Source organism: Paroedura picta, chromosome 2, assembly GCF_049243985.1.
Source record: "Paroedura picta isolate Pp20150507F chromosome 2, Ppicta_v3.0, whole genome shotgun sequence".
Classification (NCBI taxonomy): Eukaryota; Metazoa; Chordata; class Lepidosauria; order Squamata; family Gekkonidae; genus Paroedura; species Paroedura picta.
Genome location: NC_135370.1, coordinates 106,346,875 through 106,363,332, shown reverse-complemented (window position 1 = coordinate 106,363,332; position 16,458 = coordinate 106,346,875). Strand labels below are relative to the sequence as shown.

The window sequence follows — 16,458 nt, the reverse complement described above, 5'->3', positions numbered from 1 at the left end:
CACTGGAGGCAAGCCTCTCGAGGCTTGGCTCCAGCAGGCCAGGAAGCCCCTTTGCCTCCCACCGCCATGCACAGAAGGCCAATCATGGAAGGCAAGCCGCTTAAGGCTTGGCTTCAGTGTGCCAGGCAGCCCCCTCACCTCCCCCACCCCACCGAGCGCAGAATGCTGGGTGCGCTGGAGGCAAGCCTTGAGACCCAGCTTGGTGTAGTGGTTAGGAGCACGGACTTCTAATCTGGTGGGCTGGGTTTGATTCCATGCTCCCCCACATGCAACCAGCTGGGTGACCTTGGGCTCACCACAGCACTGAACATCTTTCTGGTCCTCTTCTGCATGATGGTTAAGCTGATGAAAGACGCTTAAAGCACCGAAGAGGCAGTTCACCATGCATAGCAAAATGAGTTTTGTGGAGTAAATTAACTCTTCTGTGCAGAGATCAGAAAAACAATGTTGTCTTTAGTGAGTTTTCATCTGCTTATCCATAATGCAGAAGAGGCCCTGGTTGTGCCTCTCTCTCCCCCTCATACCACCTCCTCACATTGTACAACCAGTTGTTCAGAATCAAACATCTATTACTGCTGATGTTTTTTTGTTATCTGCTTTTAATTTGTTAATGTTAAGCTATTAATGTTGATATTCTTGTAACAAATGTTTTTGATTAATGTTGTACCCTCTCCCCAGATGGCTCATCCAAGAAGGGCAGTTTAAAAGCTGAATAAACAAACAAACAAATAAATATAAACTTATCACGGATGGGGGAGAATTCTTGTTATTTGTATTATCACATCCATATGTTTTCAGATCTCACATACCTCTTAAACTCCTTAAGCAGGTAGATGTGGTATTATTGTTCTGGTCATCCCTTGCATATTCCATCAAAATATTCCTGAGATATAGCATATAAATTCATTATTTTATAATGCTTTCTGGTCATACATGTAAAGGTAAAGGTATCCCCTGTGCAAGCACCGAGTCATGTCTGACCCTTGGGGTGACGCCCTCTAGCGTTTTCATGGCAGACTCAATACGGGGTGGTTTGCCAGTGCCTTCCCCAGTCATGACCGTTTACCCCCCAGCAGCAAGCTGGGTACTCATTTTACCGACCTCGGAAGGATGGAAGGCTGAGTCAACCTTGAGCCGGCTGCTGGGATCGAACTCCCAACCTCATGGGCAAAGCTTTCAGGCGGCTGCCTTACCACTCTGCGCCACAAGAGGCTCTGGTCATACATGTAAATTTCTTTTATATTTCCTTTTAGAGTGATATGAGTGCTCTAGCAACATCAGGGCTCTTCTTCAAGGATGGCAAAAAACGTATCGATTACATCTTAGTTTATAAAAAGTCCAGTCTCCAAATAGAGAAAAGGAGCACTTTTGAAAAGAACCTGCGAGCAGAAGGATTAATGTTAGAAAGAGAGGTATGGTGCATTGTTTCCCTCTGTAATTATGTAATTTTCTTTGAATACCAACAGAACTATCTACCTTGTGCATGGTGGGATTGGAAAGATACCAGTATATTTCCTGGAAAGACTGGTGGTGCCAGTGGTTTTATTATCTGTGGGTGCTGGTGGCACAGCAGGACTGGGACTAAGTGCCAATTTCCTGCCTTCTTTTACAAAGCAAATGAAATGTGTATAGTCTCCTAAACTTTAGCAACTGGAAAAAGGCATTGGCATTTTGCCCTGACCTGGATGGTCCAGGCTAGCCTGATCTCAGATTTCAGAAGTTAAACCAGGGCAGAGTCTGCACTTACTTTGTTTATTCCACTGTCAATCCTGTTGAATTCAGATCGCTTTGAACTCGAGTCTTCCTCTCCCCCCCCCCTCCCCATTGAAACAAGAAAGTCTTCTGCACATGGTTAGGGAGGCTCAGAAGAGGGAGGGGGAGGCAAATGGAGACACTTTCTTTGTTTTCTTGAAGGGGGGAGAGGATCAAAGAATCAAAGAAGTCAGAGGAGGGAGGAAAAAATCCTTTTTTTCATGAAGGTAGGGGGGAACGAAGAAGGCACAAAAACAAATCCAACGCCGACAGAAATTGAGAGAAATTAGGGGCTTCTCCTTTAAGGCAGGCTTGTCACATGACCACCTGTAGCCAATCATGGGTCCTCTACCACGGAGGAGAGCCCAGATTCAAAACAATGCGATTTTATAATATATTCAGGCTTAAAAGCACTCTAAAATATCGCACAATAAAGGTAGGGCCACTCCAGATCAATCCTTCTTGCTGCAGAAGGAAAATTTAAGTCGCCCCAAATCCAAACGGAAATCACATTCTGTGTAGAGGGTAGGGACTGAATCGTGCAGTTTACACCCAGGTTGGTTAGTACATGAGTAGTAATCACCAACAAAATGCAGGGTCTCTACAAGAAACAAACAATGGCAAGCCATCCCCTGAATATCTCTTGCCTTGAAAATCTCACGATGGGTTGTCAAAAGTAGGCTTCAACATGATGGTACTTTCTACCATCACCATTTGGGAATCTACTTCTGATCTTCTCCACAATTTCCTGCTTCCCAAGTTATTTCTTCATATCTCTATCTGAAGGCCAATTGTATATTAGTCATGCAAAGAACAAAACACCATGTGTGAACCAGGACATCTGGATGTTATTCATGAAGATAGGGGTTCCATTCCCTGAAGGAGCTACTATTTTATTTTGTTCAATATTAATCATAGCTATAACGTTTAGAAGGCCAAAATGCACTACTGAATTTCAGTAACCTGTAAGAACCAGTCTATATTTTCCCCCAGGAATCTGGCTGCTAATGTGTACTTATTTGGTTACTTTTCACAGCCAGCTGTTACAAGCCATGATATTATGTTTGTTAAAATTCACTGCCCTTGGGATACACTGTGCAAGTATGCTGAAAGGATGAACATCAGGATGCCTTTCAGGTATTGTGAAAAAATTACTTTTTAAAAACTTCCTAAACTGTATTTTTGTACAGTCATTTCCATGAACTTTCTAAAAACATGATTTTTTCAGGAAACAAGAACTATGCTGGTCACTGTTACATGCAGATTTCTTATACATATCACAGTGTGTTAAACCGGACACATAGCTATACTTTCTATGGGAATCTGGGCTCTTTACATGAACTCCTATGCAGCAATTCAAAGACATCTTAGTATCTTAGGGACCATATTTTCCATTTTAAAGTCTTTAGGTGTGTATTCAGACTATCATATCAGCTAGTGACTCACATGGTGAATCACGGCATTGTTGTGAGAATATGCGTGTGTTGTACATGACTTATCATTGAGTGCTGTAAGATATCAGAAATATGGTTAATCTTTCATTGGAAATAATTTCTAGATTGAAGTGGAACATAGTGAGTTGTAGTACTGTCAGATTGAAAATCAAAATGGTTTGATCACATCAGTAACCCACTGAACCAGGATGAGCTTGACAGGTAAGGCAGGGCTTATTCCCTGTGCATAATCAGTCAAGGTGTAGGGCTGCTCAAGGACATTCCTGGGTCCTTTTCACATCTAGCCTTTTAGAGCTCATTTTCTACCTCTTTCCCTTACAACTTGCTATTTATATTAACCCTCCCTATTGCCAGATGTACAAGTGATTAAACACCAAAAAGCAAGTGGTTGGAGTTTTATTTTTTAGATTTGTACCACAGTCAACAATGGTCATATCAACATCTTTAGCATCTACAGTACCTCTTGGCCTCATTGCAAGACAATACAGTTCTATTTTTTTTGAGCATCTGTCCACCTGTGAAATGTTGAGATGAATTTGCCACATTTTGTGACCTAAAAGAAGGGGAAATTCAAAATTATGCCTAATTCAGGCCAAATTGAGATACACAGTTCCTCATGCTTTTCTGTTAATTGTGAAAATATACTGTAGAGATTATTTCTCTTACAGCTCATCTAGCACATCCTGCCTACATTTGTTTTCACAAGTCTGCACTTAATAAGATGGTCCTGAGCCTCTAGATCAGCCTTTTCTAACTTTTTTACTATTTAGAAATCCCCAAAATATTCTTCAGGCGTCAGGAAACCCCAGAAGCAACATGACCATGCAGAATATGGTTGGGAAAGCATAGCTGTGTATATGCTCATCAGGGCCCCTTCCCTTCCCACTCCCTCCAGGCTCATCATTGGCCATATTTGGGGGGAGGCTGGTCAATATGACCATATATGGTCATATCACTTGATAAATGTTTAACAGGTTTTTAAGTATATATATAAACTCCCATTCATTCAGGAAACCCTTCAATGGTTGTCAAGCAAATCTTCACTAGATGAACACAGAATGAATCATACAGTCATGTGACTGTATAAAATCATCATGTTCAAAGCCCACACTTCTGAAACATTTCTATAACTGAAACTGCTGTCTTTCCCTCATTTAATCCAAATTAATCCCTAAGGAACAAAACAGGAGAGTTAGATCTGCAGACTCAAGCACATTGGCTGCAGTCCAGAACCCATTTACTTCAGAGTAAGTATATTAGACATAGTATGACTCTCTCAACATTAGCTGGATTATGTATTATACTAGGATAGAATGTCATAAAATGAAGCCATCACAATGAAGCCAGAGAAAAAATCAACTCCAGGGAATGATTACAATGGTCTTTAGCAGGCAGCATTCTCATTGTATCTACTTTATAGGGGTAACATCATAAAAGAACTAGAAAAGTCAGAATAGATGTGTTCAATGGCCATCAGTCTTCTTTGCAGCCTTTCCTGCTTTGTCCTGTGTACAATATTAACTATTTATTAGATGTTGAGGAATATTAAAATATAATGCTTGGGTGACCAATCCAGAAGCTTTTGTGCTTTAGCAAAAGTCAGCGTGGTGTAGAGTATAGTGTCAGACTGGATACTCACGTCATGCTCACAGTCTTGAAATTTACCCTAATGAATAAACCATGGACATTTTCTCAGGGCCAAAAAGACAAACACAATTGTAATAGTTGTTTATAAATGAATATTAAGACCCCTTTTTGACAACAAAATTCTGTTTCTATAGCATGTCCAGTTATTTTAGTCTGATTATGCAGTAGGAACCTGTGTCTATAACACTGAAGCATTGGTTGCCATTGTATTCTGTTTCTTAGATATTTCCTTTCTGGTGTATCTTTTTGTAAATGATTCAATATTTTTTTCTGACTTCGAGAAGACACAGAAATATGTATTTTACAAATCAATACAACCATTCCATGTACCACTTATTCTAATGGCAACTTTGTTAGTTCTATGCTTGGCAGTAGGGTAGGAAGCTGAGGCCATCTATTAACAAATAAATTGTCTTCCTTTGGAAAAAAATAAAGTCTCAAAAGTAAATATTACTTTGTAAATTTCAAAGTAAGAAGTCAAAATGACCTTCTGTAGACTGATATTGCTCATTATCTTCTAAAAGTCACAGAACCTTGAGGGCACCTGAGGAAAATTGGATTGTTCAAGCTTAGTATTGATACAGGTTATGACAGGGCCCAACAGTCAGAATGGCAGTGGATTTCATGTGATATTAGAATGATGACTTTCTGGGTTAAGTGAACAGGATCCTTTATATTTGGCCCTGAGTTTTAGTAGTCTTCCATTATTGCATTGTAAGCAGGGGGAAATTCCCATTTATTTATTCTCCTGATATAACCCTGCATGTTCCCAGTACTGTAAATATATGCTGTTACAGATTGTAAGCAACATGTAGGGTCTTCGCTGCTCCTTGTTACTTTGGGAGTCTCTGCAACTGAACGCACAGTTCTTATTCTTTTTACAGCACAATACTTTGAACTGGAAGGAGACTGAGTACAATGGCTCCCCCCCCCCCCTTCTCCTTTCTTTTTGCTGCAGACATCCCCCTTCTTTGTCCCATTTCTAGTCACCCTGTGGTCTCTCGCTTCCCATCTTTGTATCCTAGGGCAGCAACCAAAGTCCCCAGCCGCAATCAAGAAACCACGTGCCATGGTTCATTTGAGACCCAGAATCCAGTCTATTGCAGAAGACTGTATGCACAAAATGTTAGCTGGGAGATGTGAAGAGTTCACTGAGGTTCAGAGGCAACAATAAATAGAAATTGTTCATCAGTGTGAGGCATCCAGTCAGCTGCCAAAAGGTTCATGCAAACAGTGGTTGATCAGGACCATGTGTGTTGCTAGCGGCCATTACCCATTTCATTATCTCCAGTGGAAACATATGGCGGGGTTGAACCAATTAGATTATAAAAGCTAAGCCTGAGAATCTTATGTGTGCTGCTTCATGCTCCCTAAAAGAAGAGTGGGAAGCAGGATACACATGAAATAAATATGGGATGCAGCTGCTGTTCCTTGTCAATTAGAGATGTCCTGCCCTGATATGCCTGCCGTTAAGCCTTTTCTTGTAGAGGGAAACAGTTCTGGATAATCCTGCTGTTATTCTGAGTTTCCAGACAGCCCCTAGGATGCCAAGTATGGAGACATATCATTGTCTGTGCCATTTGCTGGACCAGATCACAGCAACAATGGAACAGACAAGTTGCCCCTATTCTTCGAGCACAGAAGTTCATAGTAATTATGCTCGGAGATCTTTTATACTATGTCCTACTCATTCTAACCCTGCTTGTTCTTTCATCCACTTTTTCACACTCATGTCTTCCCCTTCTTCCTTAACTGATATTGTGGGGAGTGGCATACTTGGGGCCAGAAAGGCTGAGAGAAAGCAGTTTAGAGAATATAGCGAAACGTATATGTGGGTGTTCATGCCTCCTATTGCAGAAACTAAGGCCCATTTCGTACCAGGATCAATGTGGCAAATTGATAACGGAAAGAAAAAATGGAATTTAAAATAGTGGAATTTGGCGTAATGCATACCTGCCTTTGTAGTGGAATTCAGTTGCGTTTCAATCGTTTCCCACAGGTTTCTGGTCTCGGCAAAAATCACTAGAAAGGAAGCGATTTTTCCTGTGCTTTGTCCCGCCCCTGGCCATCAATCAAACGAGCAGCCAATGGGCGGTTGTTACCATGCTCCAGAAAAGCCCCTTTGCCTTTAAGAACATCTTAAAAAAAAAGAAAAACACACGTTGCAACGAATATGCCTTGATGCCTTGCTTCCTCCTAACGTAGAGACCCATCTAGCTGGCAGCTGGGGTGTGAGCTGCTGTTTCATCGTTGCCACGCTCCCCCAAGTGAAAAAAAAAAAACCCTGCGATTTTCGGCCGAAAATAAAGGGAACTTGCAAACGGGGCTGTGTTGTGCTTGGTGACTTGAGGCGAGCTTTAAAGCAGCTCTGTGGAGGGACTGCAGCCGGAGAAGCCTCGCTGTGTGAACGAAGGCTCGCCGGTTCATTGCTCTCCACTCGCTCTGAGAAAAAAAAAATGGCGATCGCTTCGCCGGAAGTTCAGAGGAGAGAGCCAGGGGGAGGGACTTTGCTGAAACCGCAACAATGGTAACGTGCAGAACTTTTCCGCTAGTGTTGCAGATTGGTTTCAAGAGTGTAGCGCTTTCCAGAGGGTGAATCCACTTTTTGGGATTTCCCTGGAAGTGCTACAATGAAGCTCTTCTAGTGGGACTGTTTCAGGAGTGTGGCAGATTGTGTACGACTTTGTGCATAACTGCATATTAGTAGCGATTACAATTTGCCACACTCCTGCTACATTAAACTTGTGCGGAATGGACCTAATTCTGGAAGACTGAATGATGCTTCTGGAAAGTAGGTGAAAAGTATGAGGGTGAGGCCTGAGCTATCAAAAAGACTGAAGGATAGGGAAAGCTCTGAGGGGTATGAAAAAATGGAAGAAGGTTGCAGGACAGGCTAGAAGAAGTTCTTTGGGCAGATCTGGGGAAAGGAGTTCCATCATTGTATGAAAGCTTTGTCCAAAGAGAGGAAGCAAGATTTAGGTAGAATATGTTGGAGGAAAGGAAATGCAGTTTAGAATGTGATTTTGTACGCTGGAAAACAGGGGAGTGCTGGTATTAAGGAATCAGCCTCAGAAAATATCAAGCTTTATACAGGAAGGAAGCCTTCTCCCCCCTAAGTTCTTTGCTCTCCATTTATCCCTTTCAAGGAATTTTTTAAAAATCTGTTTATACTGATCCCCTTAATTAAACTTTGGTAGGAAACAGAAAAGAAATTGCCCTAGTAACTTCTTATCCATTTGCCCGCAATCCCACTCAGCAGCTAAGAAACCATTTTTTTTCTCTATGAAAGTGAAGCCAGATTAAAGGGTTTTGAGAATTTTATAGAACTCCTAGGAAATCATGATTCCATTATTTTCAATGCTATTTACACACATCAGTTTCTGAGCAAGCAATTTTTCTAAATCACAAATATGTCCTTGTGCTGTGTCAGTTCTGAGTTGGTTATTGGACAGAATAGGGCTTTCTGAAGGAGCTTGCTGTATGGTCTTAGGCTAGACTGTCACAGACTCTCAAACAAGTCTACCTTGCAGAACTACTATGAGGATAAGATGAAGGCTAGAATAATGGTGTAAGTCGCTGGAAAGAAAGGTGGCATAGGCCAATTCCATATGGGTGGAAAAGGCCGAGAGGGCAGTGATATGGAAGCAGGGCTAAACCCCGCTTCCATATGATGCAACTGCCAGGCAGGCTCCCTTCCAGGCTTGCCACAGATCAGGCCCTCAGTTTGCCTGGGCAAAGGGAACATAGAAGAATCCGTATTACCTTAGCCCGCTGTGGGGACCAACAGGGCATGTTCTGCAGCAGGCCCATGTGGACAGGGAAAAGCTGGGCCCTCTACCACCCATACCTTGTCTTATTTAGAAATATATGCTGCCACTCCGGAGACCTACTCATAAAGTAGCAATGCAAGAAGAACATCATAAAAATCCCACAGACATAAAAGACCAATATGAAAACAAGCCACAGTTTCTGTCATCGGCTTACTCCCCCCCCCCCCCGCCCCGCTTAATTTGAAGTGGAATCTATCCAACTGAAAAAAAACTGTTATCTGAACTCCACAAAAATTCATCTGTACTTCCAGCTGAGTAATAATGTTTCAATGCTGAAATTTCTTACGATAAATGGAATATATTTTAGTATAAGGATACTTAGGATACTTATATTTTAGTATAAGTATCCAATAGCATAATAAGAATATGAAATTATTTTAATGGCATGACATCATGTATTGTATTTCATAAAGATCTATATATATGCTCTATTAATATTTCAAATAAAATTGTATGACAAGCCATCGATTCCAGCTCCTGCATGAAGCTATCTAAGGACTGGGTTGTGTGTGACATATCGATTGATAGGATGGAAACACTATTTTTTGCTGTTAAGAAAACAGTGTAGATTGGAAAGAAAACTTTCAGTGATCTATAACTTTTTAGTGCATGTTAAATGTTTAATTTAGACACATTCCTATCCATGTTCTTAATATTTAATACTGTTCCGTACAAGTGTTTCAAAGCAAATGACTTTTCAAATTTAAAACTGTGTTTCATTCTTCAGTTTTGTAAAGGTGTTTTCTGAAAAATAGCTAAAGGTTTGTTTCTTGTTTGTGTTTCCTTCTCATCTATCCTATATGAATTTTTTTCTCAGATGATTTTTGCTATTCTTTCAGGAAAAAATGTTATTACACTGACTGGAGGAGCAAAACCATGGGCAGGTTGGTGGGTGATGCATAGCTTATAATTTTGCTAGATAGTCACCCTGCTTTTAAAAAATCCATCCTCGCAGTTGTAAATTTATCACCAAAAACCTAAAGCAGTTTGGTTTTGTTTGGTTAATGAGTGCAGTAGAACTTTGGTGCTTGTTTGTTTTGATTTTGTATCAACTTTTCTGATCTACAGTCCTGTTAAAATATTTGACTAGCAGGTGGCGCCTAACCCAGTGAGAATGCAACTCCAGTTTGGGCAAGTAAATTGGCCGCAGCTGTTTATTAACAACAAACCTCCAATGGAGAGTTGGCCCGATGCCAGTATGGGAGCCTGACCCCATCAGCTGTCCGGCTGCATGATGACTGTACCATGGCGCTGGGTCCTCATCTGGCTCCTAGCAGGGAAGGCAAGCCACCGTTCACCACAGTATCCTTCTGAGAAGCAACTAGGTCAGTCAAGGGGTGTCCGCCTGCATTGATATCCCCCAGCCGCCCGGCCACAGGCTCCTGACCTCCCAGCTAGGTAGGCTGTGCCCACTTATCAGCCGGCCTCATTACAGTGACCCTCAACTTCACGGAGTCCCGTACACAGACAGGACTCCCTGCCAACAGGCTCCCTACTGGGCATAACCCACAGCTGCGACAAGTTAACAACAGAAAGTAAAACAATGAACAGGGTAGATGGGGGTAGCTGTTCGACCGGCGATCAACGCAGAGAGGGCGGGCACATGTGCACCCAGCCTATTTAAGGCCAGTGCCCCCTCCTCTGTTGCCGTGCAGCCGTGGCAGCATGCCGACACCTCTGGTGTCACGCCTTGCTGGGCGCCCACTGCGGCATCAATGGCAGCCACGTTTAGTCACAGCCACTATTTGGATATAGGTTAGTTCTAGCTACTTATATTCTTCCAACAGGCTCAGTTACCCTCCTTGGGAGTCAGCTTGGTGTAGTGATTGTGGCAACGTCTAATCTGGAGAACCAGGTTTGATTGATCCTAACTACTGGTATTTCAGTTCACTTGAGTTGAATCCTATGCCGAGTTTCCATTTGTATTCATCTGTGCCCATTATAGAGGTACTCCTCCACAACTGAATACATTCCTGTTGTGCTAGACACGATGATTCTGTGAAAGGCATCAGTCTTCCATGGGCAGAAATGTTGAGTGTCAGAGGTGCTTTGCAGTGCTCTGCAGTGGAGAACCTTTTTCATAACAGACCAGTAGGACCACAAGCAAAAATAAGATACAGGAGTTGAAGGAACAATCCACTGAAGTCATCAGTCTACTGCTTTTTGTTGTCTGGTGTGCTTTTACTAAATCAGCCCTAAAACTGCAAGTCAGACCAATGATAAAGCTAATTTATAAGAATACCATAAGAATCTTTGGGCATACAAAAGATAGGCTTGATACTATCTAAAATTTCCGTGGATAGAATTTTTATTTATTTATTACTGAAAAGTAACTTTAAAAGACTCTAAATTGGATCAGAGCCAAAATAGTAGAGGAAGAATTTTCTAGGTCTAAATTTCCCTAACTCTGCAGTAGAAAGGTTTTTCCTGCTTTATATTTATTTAATTTACTTATTTTAAATACCCCACCTTTTGAACCAATCAGGTTCAATAAGGTGGCAAATGTAAAAATATTAAAACTTTTAAGCGATTAAAATTATAAAATGTCATTAAAACCACATAAACATATAGCACAAGAAGATGGGTCAATACTAATACTGGGGGTTTGCAAGAGAAATCAAAATAGTCTTCATCTGCTGGTGAAAGATATCAATGGAGGAAGCATTCTAAAGTTTTGACGCCCCTCAGAGATGGCCCTTTGGCACATTGCCACCTGTCTCACCTCAGATAGTAGGGGAAACTTACGTATCATTACATCACCTCAAATGGTGGGGGAAACTAAAGTAGTACCTCCAAAGGTTACCAGATTGAGCAGGTATGTTTATATTGGAGAAGGCAATCCTTAAACTATTTCGGTGTCTGGTGGTACAGGTCAATATGGAGCTGAATGTCATCTGCATATTAATAACTGCTCTGTACAAATCTTCCTATGACCTCTCCCTCCAAATTTACAAAGATGTTGAAAAGATGGGGGACAAAGTAGAACACTGGGGAGCCCCACAGGCCTAAGGTCAAGGTGCAGAGTGGCAATCTCCCAGCACCATACTCAGAAATCTACCCTCAAAGTGGGACTGGAACCACTGCAGAGTAGTGCCTCCAGGCCAATTCCACATGGGCAAAACAGACCAGAACAGCATCAGGATGGACCTGTGGCTAATCCCTGTGTCCACAACAAAAAGTAGAAAATATCCTGACCCATCAAGAAAACCCTCCCCCAAAAGGGTCAAAATAAGGAAAATGTGCTCAGGGCTCCATAGGGGAGAATGTAATAAACCAAACATTAATATTTATTAAAATGAAAAACCCAAGTATAGCCTCATTAAAATCCATGAGTTCATTCATACTAATGCTTCCACTGACCAGACATGTTTCAGCATGGCCGCCTTTATCAATGGTCAGGCATAACTAGAACAGCATACATAAAATACAGGAAAATAAATATTTAATATACAGTAGGTGTTTTATAAGAGCCTCTTGTGGCGCAGAGTGTTAAGGCAGCAGTCATGCTGTCTGAAGCTGTCTGCCCATGAGGCTGGGAGTTCAATCCCAGCAGCCGGCTCAAGGTTGACTCAGCCTTCCATCCTTCAGAGGTCGGTAAAATGAGTACCCAGCTTGCTGGGGGGTAAACGGTAATGACTGGGGAAGGCACTGGCAAACCACCCCATATTGAGTCTGCCAAGAAAACGCTAGAGGGCATCACCCCAAGGGTCAGACATGACTCGGTGCTTGCACAGGGGATACCTTTAGCTTTACCTTTAGGTATTTTATATACAATGATATAAAACATTTAATATTTAGGACACTAATGACCTTAATTGATTCTATGGACCAGAAGGCCAGATAAAATTATTTGGAGAAATGTTTGCTCCTATAAGATACTTACTGGACACTGGAAGTGTTCACCTGGACTAAGGCCTGCTTTAGAAACATAAGAGGACTCAAAGAATCTTAGCTGGCCTTCTGGTCCATAGAATTGATGAAGGTCCTTAGTGCCCTCCCTGCTCTATGGAGACCAACAGGAGGCAAAAATGCCCTGGACAGCTTCACGGTGCTTCATGATGCCACAGGGCAGACCAGAGCTTTTAAAAATTATTTTGCAGGAAGGTGCAAAATCTTCCTGCAGAATAACCAGTTGTTGTCCATCTCCCCCCCCCCACACACACACACACACGCACACAGCAGAACCTTTCTGTTGCCACTGAATTTCCTGGTGGGACACATTTCAGCACCAGAACACATCCGGCACTGAAATGTGTCCACTGTAGGGACATAGTATGCTGTGGAGCATGCAGCTCTGCAGCAACACACCAACATCAGCCCAGAATGGCACTGCTGTTGCGGAATCACCCCTGGTGTTTTAGTTCGATTTTAAGTCACCTAAGGATACTTTTAAGTAAAAATTAAACATGAGAAAATCCAGTGAGAGATACCCTGTGTCACTGGGTTTGGTCCTGAGTCTCAAGCTTTACATTACTATCCCATAATCGTTAGATGTAGGTCTATTTGTAGGAGAATCTGTTACCCTAATATGCTTATCCTGTTTCTTGAGTTGTTTATTCATTTATTCAAACTCTGGTTTTATTTCTGAGAAACTGTCAAAGTTCTACTGCAGTCCAATGGGTAGGTTTGCTTATACAACTGATTTTTAAAATGTTGTTGTAGTTCCCATTATCTCAGCACTTCGTTCAAAACTATAATTAGATATAACATTTACAGATATTTTCCAAGGTCTGCTTTCTGAATTTTAGCCTAGTTTTTATGTGTAGATATTCTTGACATTCAGAATATCAAAATTTAGGTAAAATTTAGTTATTATTATTACTGCCATATTTATTGTTATTATTGTTGCCATATAGGTTACATTTGCTTCTTGTGATTTTATATTTCAACATTTTTCACCTAAAAATATGTTTCACATTATTTTACCTGAAACATGTTGAAATATATTTCTGCAAATATGGATATTAAATAGAAATAGATATATACCTGATGGCATAAATTTACAACTGCTTATCTCCTCTCCTCAGTCATGCACGTGCTTGCTTTGTATCAGATAAGTTATTTTTAAAAGATATGGTATGCTCTGGAAAATTTATGTACTGTAAACAGTTTCCTCTCCCTGAAATCTAGACCTAAGCTACTCAGCCAAGGCAAATCATGATATGATGGACATATTCATTTACATTTCCACCCATTTATATGGAGAGTGGAGGAATAGGACCTATTCCTCACAGAAAACTAAGGCAAAGAAAGCTTAACTGTGGCTTATTCCCTACCTTATCTTATTGTAGCCCTTTGTTAAAGTATTTTTCTTCCCGCCAGGCATTGGAAATGGGCTGCAAGAAAAATGCTTCACACAATATAGCATAATGAGGTTTGGCAATGATGAAGACAGAGTTGCTTCCCCTTTTCTGTGCAAAAAAAGAAAAAAAGAAAAAAAAGTCGTTCCCATATGAATGGCTGGCCATATGATGCTCTATCATGTCTAATGTTTTTTGCAGGCTTTGAATATAGTTGAGATCAGTTACTGAAACTATCCTCTACATGGTGGATCTTAGAGAAAGAGATTTTGTATTGTGCCCATAACAATGCAATAAGAATATTACCATTTAGAATAGCACCATTGTTCCATCATGTAGTAGAAATTTGCCTGGTGTCAGCCATGTCTTTTAAGTGTCAGGCAAATACATTTTTCTTTATTCCAGATATTATTAACTAATCCATTCCAATCATATTTTTCTGCTGCTGCTTTTATCGGTAGCCTTCTGTAATTCAGATTACCAACTTTACTCATGAACATTGCACAGCAATATCAGTATTTTTGCATATTATTTATATTGCTGATTTTGAATTAAAGTATTGCTGCTTTCATTTAGTGTTTTACCTGCCTTATCTCTCTCATAGCCACTTGTATTGATCATACCATTGTTGCATTACGTGTATGTTGTTGGTTGTGCATTTTAACTCTACTGTTTTAATAAACTGTGTAAACCACCGGTGAAAGTATGGAATGTAAATGTTAACAGAAAGATAAATAGGTAGGTAGATCTAATCCACATGGACCAAAAGGAGCCCACCTTGAGCTCTGTAAGGATGGTTAATAAATGTTAATTCCTTGCTGATAGTGCACGCCTGATTTTTTCCCATTCCTTTAGCCCAGTGGTCCCCAACCTTTTTATCACCGGGGACCGGTCAACACTTGAAAATTTTACTGAGGGGGGGGGGGTAGTCTTTTGCCGAGGGACATTGCCGCTTGAGCACCTGCTCCACTTGCTTTCTCGCCAGTGCCCCTGACTTCCCACCGCCCACTGGTGGGCGCTGCCAGCAGCAGATGCGTGGCCATGTTGGCTGCTGGAGAGCACCAAAGGTGAGCTGGTGGCAGAGTGGCAGGGCAGCCCCCTAAGCAGCAGCCGGGGAGGAGGACAAGGAAGATACTGACCGGCTTGGTACTGACTGATCCATGGACCGGGACTGGTCCTCAAACCGGGGGTTGGGGACCACTGCTTTAGCTTACATAACTATGAGCTGCATTCACTTGACAATGAGATATTGCCTCAAGCAATAACATTTTTGCCTCAAGCAATAACATTTTTGTCCACCTGGTTTCACTTGTAATTTTACTTATTTATGGGGCAAAGGCCACTTATTCGAGGAGCTTGCCCAAACTGGCTTAAAAAATGAAAACACAAAACTTAAAAAATATATTAATTAAAAACAGAATTAAAAAATGCAACCAGATAATGGAAATTATCTATGTGTCTCTCTAGAGGTCAAACTACACAGTACCACACTCCAAAGTCCTCCACGGTGATGAGGCACCATTTTAATGGCCTTTAAAAAAAATAACATTGTCCTAATGGCCCCGATCCTGCTAGGAACTGTGTTGTCCGTGGACTAGGGGTTACGTGTCTTCCCTAGCTCAGTTTTCAGAATAGCATGGGGGAAGAGAGACAGGAACTCCAGTCCCTTCAGTGCCATGGTCACCAGTAATATTGCCAACCTCCAGGAAGTAGCTGGAGGTCTCCTACTATTACAACTGATATCCATGTGACAGAGATCAATTCACCTGGAAAAAAGTGGCTGCTTTAGAAGGTGGACCCTATAGCATTATATACAATGATTGAAGTCTCTCCCTTCCCCAAACCTTGCCCTCCTCAAGCCCCCCCCCCCCCCTAAAAAATCTCTCCAGGTATTTTCCAAACCAGAGCTGGCAACTCTAGTCCCCAGCAGGATTAGACCCCAGTGATGATTTTTTTTTTAAATTAAAGGCTTTAAAATGGTACCTCATCACTCTTGATGGCCTTAGGGGTATAATATTGCATAGCATTGCCCTAGGCCCTGTTTAAAAATGCATGCATACTAAATGTTTGTTTGTATTTGGTCACTGATTGCTATTCTGATTATTTGCCCCATATTTTCGATTAGCCTACCGAATATGGACAGTATATGTTTCCTGGGCTAGGGTTCCAACTCTGAGTTGGGAAATATCTGGAGATTTGGAGTGTGGGCCCAGGGAAAGGCAGGGCTTGGGAAAGCAGCAGGTTACAGTGCCGCAGAGTACATCCTCCAAAGCAGCCCTTTTCTCTAGGGGAGCTATTTTGTGTCAGATGGTAATCAATTGTAATGCCAGAAGATCTGAAGACTGGCAAACAGGATCACATGAAATAAATAACTCTGAGTCAATATTTAATTGGGAGCATTTGCCAATATATATTAATTTCATATGAAAGTGAGTAAAAAAACATGGTGTTTGAAATATGAATAAAATTGTATTG

General features: G+C 41.4%; 1 protein-coding gene across 6 annotated transcripts in view; it reads left to right on the top strand.

The window, feature by feature from the left end:
- Nucleotides 1-16,458, top strand: part of ANO3 (anoctamin 3) — a 312,581-nt gene that overhangs the window by 217,996 nt on the left and 78,127 nt on the right. For 5 of the 6 annotated variants that reach the window (XM_077321991.1, XM_077321997.1, XM_077321994.1 and 2 more), the window contains exons 5-7: nt 1,254-1,412; nt 2,789-2,889; nt 9,523-9,567. In XM_077321991.1, the coding sequence (XP_077178106.1) occupies nt 1,254-1,412; nt 2,789-2,889; nt 9,523-9,567 (305 nt within the window). The remainder of the gene's footprint in view (nt 1-1,253; nt 1,413-2,788; nt 2,890-9,522; nt 9,568-16,458) is intronic. The other variant, XM_077321992.1, reaches the window with a different exon arrangement.